The sequence below is a fragment of the Pongo pygmaeus genome, chromosome Y (genome assembly GCF_028885625.2).
Source record: "Pongo pygmaeus isolate AG05252 chromosome Y, NHGRI_mPonPyg2-v2.0_pri, whole genome shotgun sequence".
Taxonomy (NCBI): domain Eukaryota; kingdom Metazoa; phylum Chordata; class Mammalia; order Primates; family Hominidae; genus Pongo; species Pongo pygmaeus.
The window spans coordinates 3827156-3843381 of NC_072397.2; the positions used below are offsets into that span (position 1 = coordinate 3827156).

Sequence of the window (16226 nt, forward strand, 5' to 3'; positions counted from 1 at the left end):
GTGGTACCTACTTTATTTGTAACATTTCTCAAATAGCTTTTGAAATTAAGCACAAATTTATGAAATAAGTATTAATTTATCTTTACCAGTGTATTACTTTGATCATGATATTAGTGAAATTAAGCAGAAATAAGATGACCAGTGCAGAAAAATGGAGATTATTAATAAAAATTAAATGTGTTTGAAATTGCAATGTGTTCTTATTATAAACTGTATTATATCCTATCCATGTAACAGAGATGTATTATTAACAATACTCATCGCCTAGTGGAGCTTTGTGTGGCCAAGTTGTCCCAAGATTGGTTTCCACTTCTAGAACTTCTCGCCATGGCCTTAAATCCTCATTGCAAGTTTCATATCTACAATGGTACACGTCCATGTGAATTAATTTCCTCAAATGCTCAGTTGTCAGAAGATGAATTATTTGCTCGTTCTTCAGATCCTCGATCACCAAAAGTGTGTTGGTTTGTTATTTTCAAGATTAAACATTAATTTTTTTGTTTGCATTTGCCACAGACCATTAGTGATGTGAACCTCTCTTTAAATAATGATCAAGTCAATACATAATCTTCTTTTTTTTGGGTTTCTGTTTAAAGACCTATTATTTAATATGTATAACCTTGAACTCACGATCAATAACCATGTAACTCATGCCTGAACAGGGCTTATTATGTATTGATTGGTCGAATATGCTCCTTGGAGCATAGCGTTGTGTTTCTGTGAGGAGAAGTCAGTATTTGCTAATTCATTGTTCACAGCTACTTTAGAGACTCTAATTACTGCAAATAAGCATGGACTGTTCTTTGTTTGTACTGTGTGTATATATTTTTTAAAACAGCAGAATACTTACGTATATTTACAGACTGTGTAAACTCAGTGAGATTTAAAAATTGTACCATTTTGCTTTCATGACATACCATTAGGCATTTCTTGTAATGCCTAATTTTCTTAGGAGAAGATGGTTCAGTGTTCAACAGCTAAATCTTGGATCATGTAAGTAATCTTTGTAATTGTACCTCAAAGGGAAGTTAGATCTGCTTTATACTCGCCAGAATTAAAATTTTTCTCAAGGAGGTGGGATAGAAGAAAACAAAATCTAATTATACATCAAAAAGCCAAAAAAAGAAAAAAACAGCCAAAACCACTGCACTTGCAGTCAAGGCTATGGAAAAGTCACCCAGTTTTGTGTATTTTCACTTTAATGTGTCAGTATCTTTAATATTACTGTAGTGGCTATTTCATATCTCAAAGTCAGTTTGATCATATTAAATTCAATTAATATTTAGCGCATGAAAAAAACTTAACCAGCAATAGAAAAAGAAAATAGAACATGGCTTTGGCAAGTATACTGCATATGCACATGTGCATGTGCTCACACACACACACACACAAACACACAAACTCAAAGAATCCAAAAAGATAAAATGATACAGTATAAAATTTTTGTGAATAGAAATAATTTACTTTTTTCTTTCCCATTGGTTCAAATTGGATAAATCCTGTTACTGCTTTTTCTTGTGTTATTTCCACAGGTAGGAGGACTTAATTAGTATATTGAATAGAAGTAGCAAAAGGAGGCGTTCTTGGTTGTTCCTGATCTGCTGTTTTTCAGTCTTTCATCATAGAATATGATGTTAGCCAAGAGCTTTTTACATAAAGTCTTTATTATGTTAATGTCAATTATTTCTATTCCTCATTTGTTTAGTTTTTTTATCTTTGTGGTGGTAAATTTTGTCAAAGCTTTTTCGGCATTGATGGCGATGATCATGTGATTTTTTTTTTCCTTTCATTCTCTTAAGATTGTGTGTCGTATCGATCGATACTTGTATGTTGAAGTGTGTTTCATTCTAGGAAAAAAATAACTTGGTCATGTATATAATCTTTTTAATATGTTTTAAATTTTGTTGCTAGTATAGCATTGCGGAATTTTGCATCAATATTTATAAGGGAGATTAGTGTGTACGGTTTTTTTTTTTGTAGTTTCTTTGTCTTGTTTTGATGTCAGGGTAATGCTGTCTTCACAGATGAGTTTGGATATGTTCTTTCCTCCTCAGTTTTTTGGAAGAGTGTGAAGATGATTGGTGTTAATTCTTTAAGTGTTTGGTAGAATTCTTCAGTGAAGTGATTGGGTTTTGTTTGGGCTTTCTTTATGGGTGTATTTTTGATTGCTGATTCTGTCTGATTAGTTATGGGCCTGTTCAGATTTTCTATTTCTTCATGGTTGCGTCTTGGGTAGATTGTGTATTTCTATAAAGTTGTCCTCCTATCTAGGTTATCCAGTTTTTTAGGATGCAGTGATTCTTCATACTCTCAGCTGGTTATTTCTATAATATACATAGTAATGTCTCCTCTTTTGTATCTGCTATTAGTTATTTGAGTCTTCTCTCTTTTTCTTAGTTAAACTGCCTAGAGGTTTGGCAATTTCTTTATTTTTTCAAGAACCAAATTTTGGTTTTGTTGTTTTTCTGCTGTATTTGCTAATCTCTTGCATTTCTGTTCTTCTGCTGTCTTTGGGTTTATTTTGTTATCCTTTTTGTAGTTCTTTTTTGTTTGTTTGTTTTTGTTTTTGAGACAGAGTCTTGCTCTGTCACCCAAGCTGGGGTGCAGCGGCATGATCTCAGCTCACTGCAACCTCTGCCTCCTGTCCTGTGCCTCAGCCTCCATAGCTGCTGGGGTTAACAGGTGCTCACCACAATACCCGGCTAATTTATGTATTTTTAGTAGAAAAGAGGTTTCATCATGGTGGTCAGGCTGGTCTCAAACTCCTGACCTCAGATGATCTGCCCGCCTTGGCCTCCCAAAGTGCTGGGATGATAGGAGTAAGCCACTGTGCCCAGCCCTGATTCTGTATTATTTTTTTTCTCTGTTGACATGTTCATTTTATTTGTGTATCATTTTTCTAATTTTCTTTAGCCTCCTTTTTCATTAGTTCGTTAGGCATATTTTACTTTTTCTTAAATTTTTTTATTTTATTTTATATATTTTTTGAGACAGAGTGTTGCTCTGTCTCCCAGGCTGGAGGGCAGTGGTGCAATCTTGGCTGACTTCAACCTCTGCCTCCCTGGTTTAAGCGATTCTTTTGCCTCAGCTCCCCCTGGCCCTGCGTAGCTGGAATTACAGACGTGCACCACCATGCCCAGCTAGTTTTTGTATTTTTAGTAGAGATGGGGTTTCAGCATGTTGGCCAGGCTGGTCTTGAAGTCCTGATCTCAGGCGATCCGCCAGCCTCGGCCTCCCAAAGTGCTGTGATTAAAGGCGTGAGACACTGCGCTGATATTTTAAAGTGTTTGTCAAGTGAGTCTGGCTGTGTTTCTCCAAGGACAGTTTCTGGAGATTTATTTTATCTTGTCTACTTTTTGTATGCTGTGTCATCTTTTTTTTGTTTTTTGTTTTGAGATAGAGCCTTGCTCTGTCACCCAGCCTGGAGTGCAATGGCACCATCTCTGCCCCCTGGGTTCAAGCAATTCTCCTGTCTCAGCCTCCCAAGTAGCTGGGATTACAGGCTCCCAACACTACGCCCAGTTAATTTTTTGTATTTTTATATTATTATTATTATTTTAAGACCAGATTTCACTCTTATTGCCCAGGCTGGAGTGTAATGGCATGATCTCGGCTCGCTGCAACTTCTGCCTCCCGAGTTCAAGCGATTCTCCTGTCTCAGCCTCCCGAGTAGCTGAGTTTACAGGCACCCACCACCATGCCAGCTAATTTTTGTATATTTAGCCAGGGGTTTCACCATGTTGACCAGGCACGTCTTGAACTTCTGACCTCAGGGGATCCACCCGCCTCAGCCTCCCAAAGTGCTGGTATGACAGGCATGAGCCACTGTGACGGGCCTGCCGAGTCATTCTGAGGATTAGAGAAAGCACTTACATTCCCCAGTCTTTGTGAACTGGCTTGGTACAAGGGAATGCCTTTATTAATCAGCTCTCCTTGCAGGCTTAAAGCCTGCTTTAACCTTTTCTAGTTATTTGTCTTTCTTGAGACTTTCCATGAGTCTTTTTTACCCATATATTTCACATGGTTCTGGTTATTCCGTTCCATGATGGTTGCTGTAAAAATTTCCCAATTCCTCCATGAGCCTCACCTCTTCTTATTTTTGCTGCCTTACCTGTCGTGTTGCATTCTTCATTCAGTAGTTTGCCTCGGTAGTCTACAGGTTTGTAATTCCCTTGGAGACTTTACAAATTGTCTTCCCATGGCTTCTCCTAGTCAGAGTTTTAAGCCACTGTTGGCCCCTTGCCCTTCAGGTTGAGTATACAGAGACTAATCCCATAGGCAGCCTGCAGACACATTTAGAATGTTGTAAATCCAGCCCTCTTGATTCCTCCAGTTCATACAGAACTGGTGATCAGATCACTGGTTCCGCAAACTGTACCTTGGTAGGAAGGGAGTGGGCAAGGATGAGTGAAATAACACAAAATTGCCTATTCCCTTTGAATATGGCTTTTTCTTGAACTGGGCATTTTCTTGATAGCTGTATACTTTTGACTGATTTTCAGAATTGCAGTGAAGTTTTTTCTTTTAACAGAAACCAGGCATTGGAGTGTTTTAGTCCACAATCTTGCTGATGTCACTCCATGAACTGACTTTTTAAAACTAAATAATAAAAAGATAGGAAAATATAATATTGTAGTAAATTCATTCAGAAATATATTTACCAAAGGTTTTAAAATTCAGTTTTTCATCATATCAAACCTAGCGTTAGAGTTATACCAGTGTATTCTTTAAAAGTTATTTTTTGTTTCACATTTTCCACATGTCGTGAATATGTTTTTCTGTTTAAACTGGAGAAATTATTTCTCTCAAGATTGGTAGTATGGTCAGACATGGTGGCTCATGCCTATAATCCCAGCACTTTGGGAGTCCAAGGTGGGTGTATCACCTCAGGTCAGGAGTTCAAGACCAGCCTGGCCAACATGGTGAAACCCCATCTCTACTAAAAATACAAAAATTAGCTGGGTGTATTGGCGGGTGCCTGTAATCCCAGCTATTCAGGAGGCTGAGGCCAGAGGATCGCTTGAACCTGGGAGGCAGCGGTTGCAGTGAGCTGAGATCATGCCACTGTACTCCAACCTGGGTGACAGAGCAAGACTCTGTCTCCAAAAAAAAAAAAAAAAAAAAAAAAGAAGAAGAAGAAAAGGTTGGCAGTAAAACATCCTTTGTTCTCTTTGTTCTGTACTCCCCCTTTTTGATTTTTTTCCTAAAACTTGGCTCTAGAAAACAAGGTATAAAAATCTTTCATTTTACCTTATTTCTTAATTCTTATTCATTCTTTTCATAACTTCTGAAGTCATTAATTCATATTGCATCTTAATGTTTAGAAATGTTTTTAGATATACAACCTTTACCTGATTCTTACTTGTACCAGTTACATGAGATATAAACAATACCAGTTGTGTCCCCATGAACTATGACATAATTTCTGCTTATGCTGTGTCCAGCTAAAAGGATACAGAAAACAAAATACAATATAAAAGGTTTAAATCTTTGTAAGTATATATAATACACATGTCTTGTACTCTTTTTAAAGATAACTTAGTATAATTTTTTATTAAATTTTCCGTTTCTAGTATGCTTCACACAAATGCATTTCAAATAGTAACATTTTCTGAAAGGGGCAATTAATTTTTATTATTAACTGTATTACAGGGTTGGCTAGTGGATCTCATCAATAAATTTGGCACTTTAAATGGGTTCCAGATTTTGCATGATCGTTTTTTTAATGGATCAGCATTAAATGTTCAAATAATTGCAGCTCTTATTAAGTAAGTTATGTTTTCATGTGAATATTCTGTGCATTATACAAATTACTATTTTATTTACTTAAAAATCATTGTTTCATGTTTTCAGTGTGGGTTGTGTCTCATTGTAAAATGAGGACCTGTTTTTGTCTGGTCTTAAGTGTTGAAACCAATTGGCAACTTTAGTTCTTTTAAAAAACGTGAATGTTACAGAGGTTTTGTGTCCTTCGTATTTCAGACCATTTGGACAATGCTATGAGTTTCTCAGTCAACATACAGTGAAAAAGTACTTCATTCCAGTTATAGAAATAGTTCCACATTTATTGGAAAACTTAACTGATGAAGAACTGAAAAAAGAAGCAAAGAATGAAGCCAAAAATGATGCCCTTTCAATGATTATTAAATCTTTGAAGAACTTAGCTTCAAGAATTTCAGGACAAGATGAGACTATAAAAAATTTGGAAATTTTTAGGTTAAAGATGATACTCAGGTAAGATATTTTCCACCTTAAATTATTTGTGTGAATTCTGATATAACATTTACTCCAAATTTCTCTCATTTATGGTTGCAAATTTCCTCTTTTAGTGGAAAGATGAATACACTGAATGAAATAAATAAGGTTATAACCTTTACTCCAAATTTTTCTCATAGATTGTTGCAAATTTCCTCTTTTAATGGAAAGATGAATGCACTGAATGAAATAAATAAGGTTATATCTAGTGTATCATATTATACTCATCGGCATAGTAATCCTGAGGAGGAAGAATGGCTGACAGCTGAGCGAATGGCAGTAAGCCTCTTAAATCTTTTATTGTGAATAAGACACTGCTTAGGCAAAATTACATTATTACCAATTATTGTTAGCAACAATAGCAAAACTAAAATTGAAAGATTTATTACTAATTGTAAGATCTTTTTATAATAATAATAAAAGGTTTAATAAATGATTAGTTGTTTGAAATTTTTGAGGTAACTTAATTGTTTCTCTGGTAAATTTATTATTGCTGACTGTAGCTGTTGATGTAAATAGATGGCTTGGTTGAAATGAAATAGTAAGATGTGATTTTCAGAGGTGTTGAGTGGATCTGCAGTCTAGCGAATGAACTAATGTAGTGATCACTTCCTAATTCCGTTTGAAGATTAATAAATCGGGATTATAACTAATGGGATAATTGAGTAGTGCTTTATCATGATTTTGAGAATATTAAGATTAATTTCGTTTTTTTTTTTTTTTGAGACAAAGTCTCACTCCATCACCCAGGCTGGAAGTGCAGTGGCACGATCTCCACTCACTGTAACGTCCACATCCTGGGTTCAAGCAATTATCTGCCTCAGCCTCCCGAGTAGCAGGGATTACAGGCGACTGCAACCACGCCTGGCTAATTTTTGTATTTTTAGTAGAGATGGGGTTTCACCATTTTGGTCAGGCTGGTCTTGAACTCCTGACCTCATGATCTATCCGCCTCAGCCTCCCAAAGTGTAAGATTAATTTCTTAATAATTTCATTTTAAAATCACTTACGTATGTCATTTTGACAGGTAATGAAACTGTTTACCATAGATATTTTCATATACTTTAGTTTTGAAATAAATAGCAAATACTTCACCAAAGTATTAAAAGTCTTTTTTTGAGTGTATGTGGTTTGCATAGTGGAGATCATTTCTGTAGAATAATCTTTACCATAAAATAATCTTCAGGTTGCTAGTGGAAAGGATTAGAATGTGAAAAAAGATATGCTAAGGACATTTGGGTGGTATTACTAGTGTTTACCTTAGACCCATGCTCATGCTTAGTGCTGGTGGTCGGTTTTATGTATGCAATTTGCCTGCTTTGTGGAATGTTAAACAGAATTACTCAGTATATTCACTAGTCCTTGAATTATTACTGGTTCTTGAGAGACACCAACAATAAAAGTATTTAGCAAAATTTGACATTGTTGTGGCACTTTTACTGTATTTTACAGAAGAATCTTAAGATTGGAAATATAAAACTGATTGTTTTCAATGGATAGTGTGAGAAGTGTACTGTTGTATCACATATGGGAATCTTTATGTGCAGAAGTAAAATTCTGTAAAATTGTTTATTTTAATGTATACTAATTGCAGATTAAAACACCAAGGTAATTTATTATATTAGTGAATTATAATTTGTGAATCTAGTAAACCTATGGGAAGACTTTATATGCCAAATTTTGTGAAATAAGTTATTTTAGTGTTTAATTTTGAATTAACACAACACTTAAATGTTACACTACTGTGCTGTAATTTGTGAATGTTTACATACTTTGGACTTTTGAATTCCTACTTAACGTTATTTAGAAGTTAGAGACGTATTTTTATTTTGCTTTTTAAAAAAATTTCTTTTTAGTTTCTGCATTGAATTTTTGTATTACATTTAGGAATGGATACAGCAAAATAATATCTTATCCATAGTCTTGCAAGACAGTCTTCATCAACCACAATATGTAGAAAAGCTAGAGAAAATTCTTCGTTTTCTGATTAAAGAAAAGGCTCTTACATTACAGGACCTTGATAATATCTGGGCAGCACAGGTAAGAGAGTGAGATGCTAGCTATTTTCTAAGAAAGATACTGAAAAGGAGAAAATTTTTGGTAACCCTTGTGTAATGGCCAGCAATTTAGTATTGCCTAATTTTTACCAATGCATGTGCTGTTCATGTAGAGAAATCTTATCAAGAATTTTTAAACAAAAAATAACATTTTTCTGTCTTTGTATATACTCATGGTAGCAGCTTATAGGTAGTTTGTGTGTGTGTGTGTGTGTGTGTGTGTGTGTTTTTTTTTGAGACGGAATCTCGCTCTGTCTCCCCGACTGGGGTGCATTGGTGCAATCTCAGTTCACTGCAAGCTCCGCCACCCGGGTTCACACCATTCTCCTGCCTTACCCTCCCGAGTAGCTGGGACTACAAGCACCCACCACCAGGCCCAGCTAATTTTTTGTGTTTTTAGAAGAGACGGGGTTTCACCCTGTTAGCCATGATGGTCTTGATCTCCTGACTTCGTGATCCACCCTCCTCGGCCCCCCAAAGTGCTGGGATTGCAGGTGTGAGCCACTGCACTTGGCCATAGATGGTTTTAAATGAAAGGTCTATATAGCAAAATAATTATGATTAATGGAACAATTATTGGAAGAGGATAAAGATTCTATATTTGTAGGTTTTAACCTATGTAATGCATAGAAGAAACAAATGTCACAAGAGTTCCATTATTGTGACTTTAAAAAACGTACGATTATTACAGAACATTCTGACTTTCCATAATATAAAACCCTGGTTTCAGAGATACTAATGCATATGTTTTTACATTATCTTAATGGCAGGTTTCTACTCCTGGGTCACTTGGGGATTATTGTTAGGCACTGGCTCATAAAGCTTGTTTTTTGCCTTTTTTTAAGAGAAACAACAAAATACTTAATCTTGCCTTTATTGAGCACTTAAGCTTGGAGTTTTGAAACAATCCAATATTTTGACTTCTTTTTCTCTTAGTTTTATTTGTAAATACCATCTAGTAAGTTTTCATATTAATTTCTGAAGTTTACTATTTGTACCCAAAAAAACTGAGCTGCCATGTATTAAATGACAGTTCTAAAGCATTTCAAATATTAAGAATTCTGTTAATTACCTCAAATGAAGTAGGAATGTTTATTAAGTAATGGAGATTGTTGTGGTAGAACTATTTTTTTGTTATTAAAATTTAAGTAGTTTATAATTTTTTTGTTTGCTTTTATTTATTCTATTTTTGTTTTTTCAACAGGCAGGAAAACATGAAGCCATTGTGAAGAATGTACATGATCTGCTAGCAAAGTTGGCTTGGGATTTTTCTCCTGGACAACTTGATCATCTTTTTGATTGCTTTAAGGTAGTAGCTTGAATAGTAAAGTATTGCCAAATAGTAAATATTGCCAGTTAATTCTAAGTAAAGTTAATTAGTTAGATTTCTTTTGCTTATAGCTAGTGTGCTTAACTAACATTTTCATGGAAGAATCTCTGATGAAAAAGAATTGGTCATTGTTGTTTCTTCCAATCAGAGTTTAACAATAATTTGTTATAATAGTTTTCATCACAAATGCAGAATCTTAATGTTTTTTCACTTAGATTATTTCTTTGAATTCATTTCCACTGGTAATTTTCATTTTGACTTTGATTAAAATAAACTGTAGAAATGCAGAGAATAATTGGAAAATGAGGCATAAAACATTCTGGTTCTATGGAGTTATGTAAATGGCATATAGAAATGAAATTCAAAAAGCAAGAGGTTTCTCATATCATAATGTCACTTTTAAAGGCATTTTGGCGCAGTGGTCTAGCTTGTTTTTAAGGTTGATGAATTTATGGATCAAGAATATAAATCCGTGTGTCATTATTCATGAATAAATATTACAGTAAAATAGTAATTAGATTTTTGGTGGGAGCTTTAGTTGTTAATTACAAGAGAGAATAGGTTGGCATTGTTCTTTTAAAATGTAGATTCTTACATTCTATCACCCAGCTATTCTATTTCTGAATATATGCCCTGGAGAAACTTCTGAATATGTTCACTAAGGAATGTTTTCAACAGTATCTTAGCAGGATTGTTTTGTTAGTCCCGACCTGAAGGAAACAACTGAAATGTCTATATATTATGAAAGGATAAGTAAACTGTAGACTCCTCTTCTATGGAACACTTTGTGACAATGAAAATTAACACATTGTAACAATTTAGCACATAGATGGATCTTGACCTTATGGAGCATATAGAGAAAAGGAAGAAAATGATGGACAAGAAGTTAGAAGTGGCCTGGATAATAGTTTTACAAGTGTTACACTTTGAATTCTGACTTACACCCCAGATGTGTTCAATCAGAATTACCACATAAAGGGACTAGACTTTTAATCATGTCAGCATAATAAGAATTTGTTTGAGATGACTATATGTTTTAATCTGTTGGAAGTATATCAAAGGTAGGCAAGGACATCAATATTGAGAAGTTATATTTGATACTCTTTATTTCCTATTGCTTTTAGTACTGAGATAACTTCTGAAACAGTGATGCACCAAGACAGCCATAATGATAGATGGAGGGAGGATCTGGTGTCAGTTTCTTTTTTTTTTTTTCTCCCTCTCCTTTTTAAGTCATAAATTCTCAATGTGACTTTAAGATAATTAAAATAAAAAATTTATTATCTGGCGTGAGACACTATTATCTGGTGTCTCACGCCTGTAACCCCAGCACTTTGGGAGACTGAGGAGGGTGGCTCACATGAGGTCAGGAGTTCGAGACCACCTTGGCCAACATGATGAAACCCTACCTCTACTAAAAATACAAAAAGTTAGCTGGGCATGGTAGTGCATGCCTATAATCCCAGTTACTCTGGAGAATCTCTTGGACCTGGGAGGCAGGGGTTGCAGTGAGTCAAGATCACACCACCGCACTCCAGCCTGGGTAACAGAGGGAGACTGTCTCAAAAGAAAAAAAAAATCTGTCATTTCTGTATTGCTCTTTGGCTTATCTGTTGTTTGTCAAAAGTCTGTTATTCAGTGACTAGCATTGCTTTTTTGAGGTGTTGATAAATCTGGCAGTTCTTACACAGCATGCCAGTGTGTCTTCAAAGGTTTTTGTTAAGGTGCTTTTAAGGAGGCAATGAGTATATGCCAATTATCAGTTCTTTGTAGGCTGCAGCTGGATGCTTCCAAGTTTTATCTTTCTTCTTAGTTACATGTAGTTAATGTGCTTGCTCAAACTCTAGGTGATAAAGATTTGAATTCTAAGTAAGCCTTTGTCTTCTGAGGTGTTGGTACTAATTTTCAGTGCTTGCCAACATTTATTTTTGGCATAATTTTTAATTTTTGAAAGTCCCATGGTTATGAGATTCTCTTTGTGGTCATCAGTTTTAATATTTCTAGATACTGAGATTGTACATTTTTACAGGTCTTTGAGCTGTTCTAACTTCCTTCTTAGAATATGTCTATTTTCCCTGTCCAGTAGTTGTCCTACTTTGTTTTCTAACAGTTTTTATGTATCTAAATGCTTATTGTCCAAACTGTATCACAAATAGTTTCTCATAGGTTTTATTAACTGTTTGTTTGAATCAGGATCCAACTACATTCCTCACTGTATGGTTTTCTGTCTTTTAATCACTCCTCTTTGATTCTATAGTTGCCTCCTTACATTTTTTTGTTCTTGTAATAATATTCATCATTTGCTATTTTGTTAGCAGTTTCTGTATTCCTTTTGTTATTTCAGTGGGAATTTTGTGGACACCAGAGGGAATTAAAAGCAAGTGTTACAGTTGTCTTCCTAAGAAATTCTGTATTTATCATTTTAAATTGCTGTACAGTTACTAGGTTAAGGTGATGTAGTCCTTTCTCCTATTATTGGACATTTAAGTGGATTTCAGTTCTTTAGTTCTAGTGTGTCTAGAATTTATTCCTTCCAGTGGGTTCTTGGTCTCGCTGACTTCAAGAATGAAGCCACAGACCCTCACAGTGAGTGTTAACAGCTCATAAAGGTAGTGCAGACCCAAAGAGTGAGCAGCAGCAGGTGTTACTGTGAAGAGCGAAAGAACAAAGCTTCCACTGGGTAGAGGGAGACCCGAGCGGGTTGCTGCTGCTGACTTGGGTGGCCAGCTTTTATTCCCATATTTGGTCCTGCCCACATCCTGCTGATTGGTCCATTTTATAGAACTCTGATTGGTCCATTTTACAGGGTGCTGATTGATCCATTTTAGAGTACTGACCGGTGTGTTTACAGTCCTTTGGCTAGACACAGAGTTCTGATTGGTTTGATTTTACAGAGTGCTGATTGGTGTGTTTACAATCCTTTAGCTAGACACAGAGTGCAGATTGGTGCATTTGCAAACCGTTGGCTAGACACCAAAGTTCTCCAAGTCCCCATCCAAACTAGAAGCTCAGCTGGCTTCACCTCTCACAATAACTGCTAATAAAATACTACATATAGCTTCCTCTGTATTGCTGGGCATTTAGAACACTGTTTTACTTTAATAAATTAATTTTCTATGTTAAGAAGATTGTAGATTCACGTACCATGTTAAGAAGTAATGCAGAAAATCCCATATATTCTTTACCTTGTTACTCCTAGTGTTAACATCTTTAAAAATCACTGCAACCAAGATTTTGATCACTACCAAGATTTTGACATTGTTTCCATCAAGATACTGAACATCTGTGTCACCACAAGGATTCATCATGGTGCCCTTTTATTGCAACACCCACTTGCCTTCTGCCCCAACTTCCTTCTTAACCCCTGGCAACTAACCAGACCGCCAGTCGGCTCGATTTCTAAAGGTCTTTTGCTTTTGGTTTTACTTTAAACATGTACTAACTGGAATTGAACACAATATAGTCTTTTGAGGTTAGTTTTTTTTTCATTCTATTTAATTGTTTGCAGGCTCACTAGAATGATGTATAGTATGTATCTATCAGGTTGAGTATCCCTTATCTGAAATGCTTAGTACCAGAAGTATTTTGGATTTTTTTTTTTTTTTGGAGCATTTGCCTCATACTGACTACTTGAGCATCTCTACATTAAAAATCTAAAATTCAGAATGTTTTTGTTGTTGTTGTTTTTTGAGATGGAGTTCGCTCTGTTGCCCAGGCTGGAGGGCAGTGGCACGATCTCAGCTCACTGCAAGCTCTGCCTCTCGAGTTCACACCATTCATCTGCCTCAGCCTCCTGAGTAGCTGAGTAGCTGGGACTACAGGTGCCTGCCACCATGCCCGGCTAACTTTTTTGTATTTTTTTCAGTAGAGACAGGATTTCACTGTGCTAGCCAGGATGGTCTTGATCTCCTGACCTTGTGATCCGCCTGCCTCAGCCTCCCAAAGTGCTGGGATTACAGGCGTGAGCCACCATGCCTGGCCCAGACTGTTTTAAGGAGCATGTCTTTTGAGCATCATGTCACCATGCAGAAAGTTTCAGATTTTGGAGCATTTGGATTTCAGATATTCACTTTAGGCCCTGTATTGACGAGTAGTACTCATGGTATGAACTACTCACCATGAATGGACATCTGTATTATATCCAGGTTGGGGCTATTATAAACTGCTGTGAACCTTGGGGGGCAGGGTTTTTGGTTTGTTTGTTTTTGTTTTTACTTTGTGTTTTAATGTAATGCTTATTTCTCTAGGTGAGATGAAATGTGGAAATGTTGCAGTCTCCCTAATGAACCTTAATGTAGCAGTTTCTCATTGTCTATGAGTACCCCAGGTTCTTTGTCCTTTGTCCAAGAAAATTAAGGAACGTGGACACAAAGGTGGGATTGGAGTGAAAATTTAATAAGTGAAAGAAAAAGCTCTCTTCAGCAGAGAGCAGTCTGAGTGGATTGCTGGGTTATAGCTGAATTTAACAGCTTTTATAAGAAGCTCTTCTCATCTCTGTAGCAGTTTGAATAACTTCTATTATCAGTAAAGCTGTCTGTGCAACTCCCCTTATCTTAAGCAGTTGTGGGTATGTCTCTAGGCAAGCACAAAGTGCCACTTCTCTTCTTGGTATAACTGAGGGTTTGTTTTAGATAAACCCCTCACCTCCCTGTGTAAGTTCTTACCATTTACATGCCTGAAAAACTTTTTCCTGGGAGCTGGTGAATTATACAAAGTTGCTTATCTATGTGCAGGTGCAGCCTGAGTTTTTCCAAACTGATTTTTCCTTCGCTTCTACCTCATTCCCTGCTTCCAGAGTGGAAACCCTAACTGCTGTTAGGAAGATTGGGCATTGATCTTTCTGGTTAATTCCTGCTGGAGAGAGGCATTGTGTGGAGAACAGAAGCTAGGATTCCTACAGGAGATGGTTTAAGCAACTCAGATGAAAGGAATGTTTATGCCTGGTTCCATTTGCATTACCATTTGGAGCTTGATAGCCTCTAAGTGAAATGAAACAATTTGGGTTACTAGTGGACATGTGTTAAAATGAGACAAGAAGTGGGGAAAGACAGCATTAAAATCCTGAGGCTGTTGACGTGCCCTGATAACTGGTGGCTGTAACTATGCCTGTTAAGATTTTGGGTGCATGGGGCTTGGCTTTGTTGAGCTTCCTTGGTCTTACTTTCCCAAAACGGAAACCTCTGGGTTACAGGTTACTTGGCAGCATTTGTAGGATAATCGCCCTGAACGAGAACATTGTTCCGGATTTTTACATTACATATCTCTTTCTGTTTTCTTTGAGCTGCAGCCAGAGATGGCTGGTTAGTTTACAGGAATAAGCAATGTTAGTTTAAAATGTAGGCAAGAACATAAAAACTACTAATGAAACTAGAAGTCCATGACAGATATGTGATAAGTTTGGAACATAATTTCCCTCTTTCCAGTCCTCATTTCTGTTAAAAACAAATTCCAGCCCTCATTTCTGTTAAAAACAAATTCCAGCCCTCATTTCTGTTAAATAAGACTGAGTTGTTTGCAAAATAGACTTTAGTTTTAAAATTGGTCTGAGATTTGCATAAAGTGCAGGAAGAATAATTATTTTTACACAGGCCTTTTAGATAGGCTTTGATGGAACTTTCTTCCACAAGGAATCTCAGATGGGACTTTGAAGCTGAGCTCAGCCATGGGTTTGTACCCTCAGATACCTGTGAGTTAGGTAAACTTCTCTTTTCTTGAGGTTCCAAGAGCATAGTGATCCAGGGCTGTGAGAAAGTGAAATTCAATACTCACCACAAGTTAGGAAGCTTGTATGGAAGCTGTGTAAACAAGGTGTGAGGCCACTTTTCCCAAAGGGCTTTTATTGGCTGTGCAAGTCAAGACTGACTCCTTCAGTGGAAACACACCTTCCAGCCAAAGCCTTAGTAAAACAACCAGTTTTTCCAATTGTGTGCAAAATAAAATAGATTCTTACTGCACTGATGCAAACAACCATATTGTCATAAGTCAAGAATACTTACAACCAGTTTCTGAATTTTAAAGGAACCAGGCAGAAAGAAACAAACATGCTCTAAACCTTGTTCACAAGAGTATACCTTACTCAGTTGTTAAAGTCTGTAGCTAGCTCAAGACGAGTTTCCTTGACTCTGAAAAACAAAATAAGGATCAGCACTGTTGCAAGCATAAACCAGAAAGATTGCTTTAGTTTTCTATTAGTTCAGTCCATTCTGTTAACTCTTGTTCTGCTTGATATTTGTAAACATTTCAGCTTTTCGTAAGTCCTGTACATTTTTCTGTTATGAGAAACCTGCATTTGAGAGTACCTGGTAAAGTTCCATAGCTGATTATAAACTATTTTTTGAAGAAGAAGATTCAAGCAAGACAACAATTGTAAAGACAAAATGTCCAAGGTGGTTACAGTCAGGAACATGATTGACAAATGTGATTATTTCCATGGCTTAAAATAACCCAACATAACAACCTTAATTGCGATTAACAGCACATATTCCAGCACTAGAATCTTGGATATCCCATATGGTTATCCCATCAGCCTTTATTATTACATGGAAATCCTGTTGAAGAGAGAAAGTTAAAATTCACCCTTGCAT

General features: G+C 36.3%; 1 protein-coding gene across 5 annotated transcripts in view; it reads left to right on the top strand.

The window, feature by feature from the left end:
- USP9Y (ubiquitin specific peptidase 9 Y-linked) overlaps positions 1–16226 on the top strand; it is a 199623-nt gene that overhangs the window by 58944 nt on the left and 124453 nt on the right. For all 5 annotated transcript variants that reach the window (XM_063660974.1, XM_063660973.1, XM_063660976.1 and 2 more), the window contains 6 exons: positions 238–456; positions 5653–5768; positions 5983–6234; positions 6396–6534; positions 8143–8295; positions 9517–9621. In XM_063660974.1, coding sequence (XP_063517044.1) covers positions 238–456; positions 5653–5768; positions 5983–6234; positions 6396–6534; positions 8143–8295; positions 9517–9621 — 984 coding nt within the window. The remainder of the gene's footprint in view (positions 1–237; positions 457–5652; positions 5769–5982; positions 6235–6395; positions 6535–8142; positions 8296–9516; positions 9622–16226) is intronic.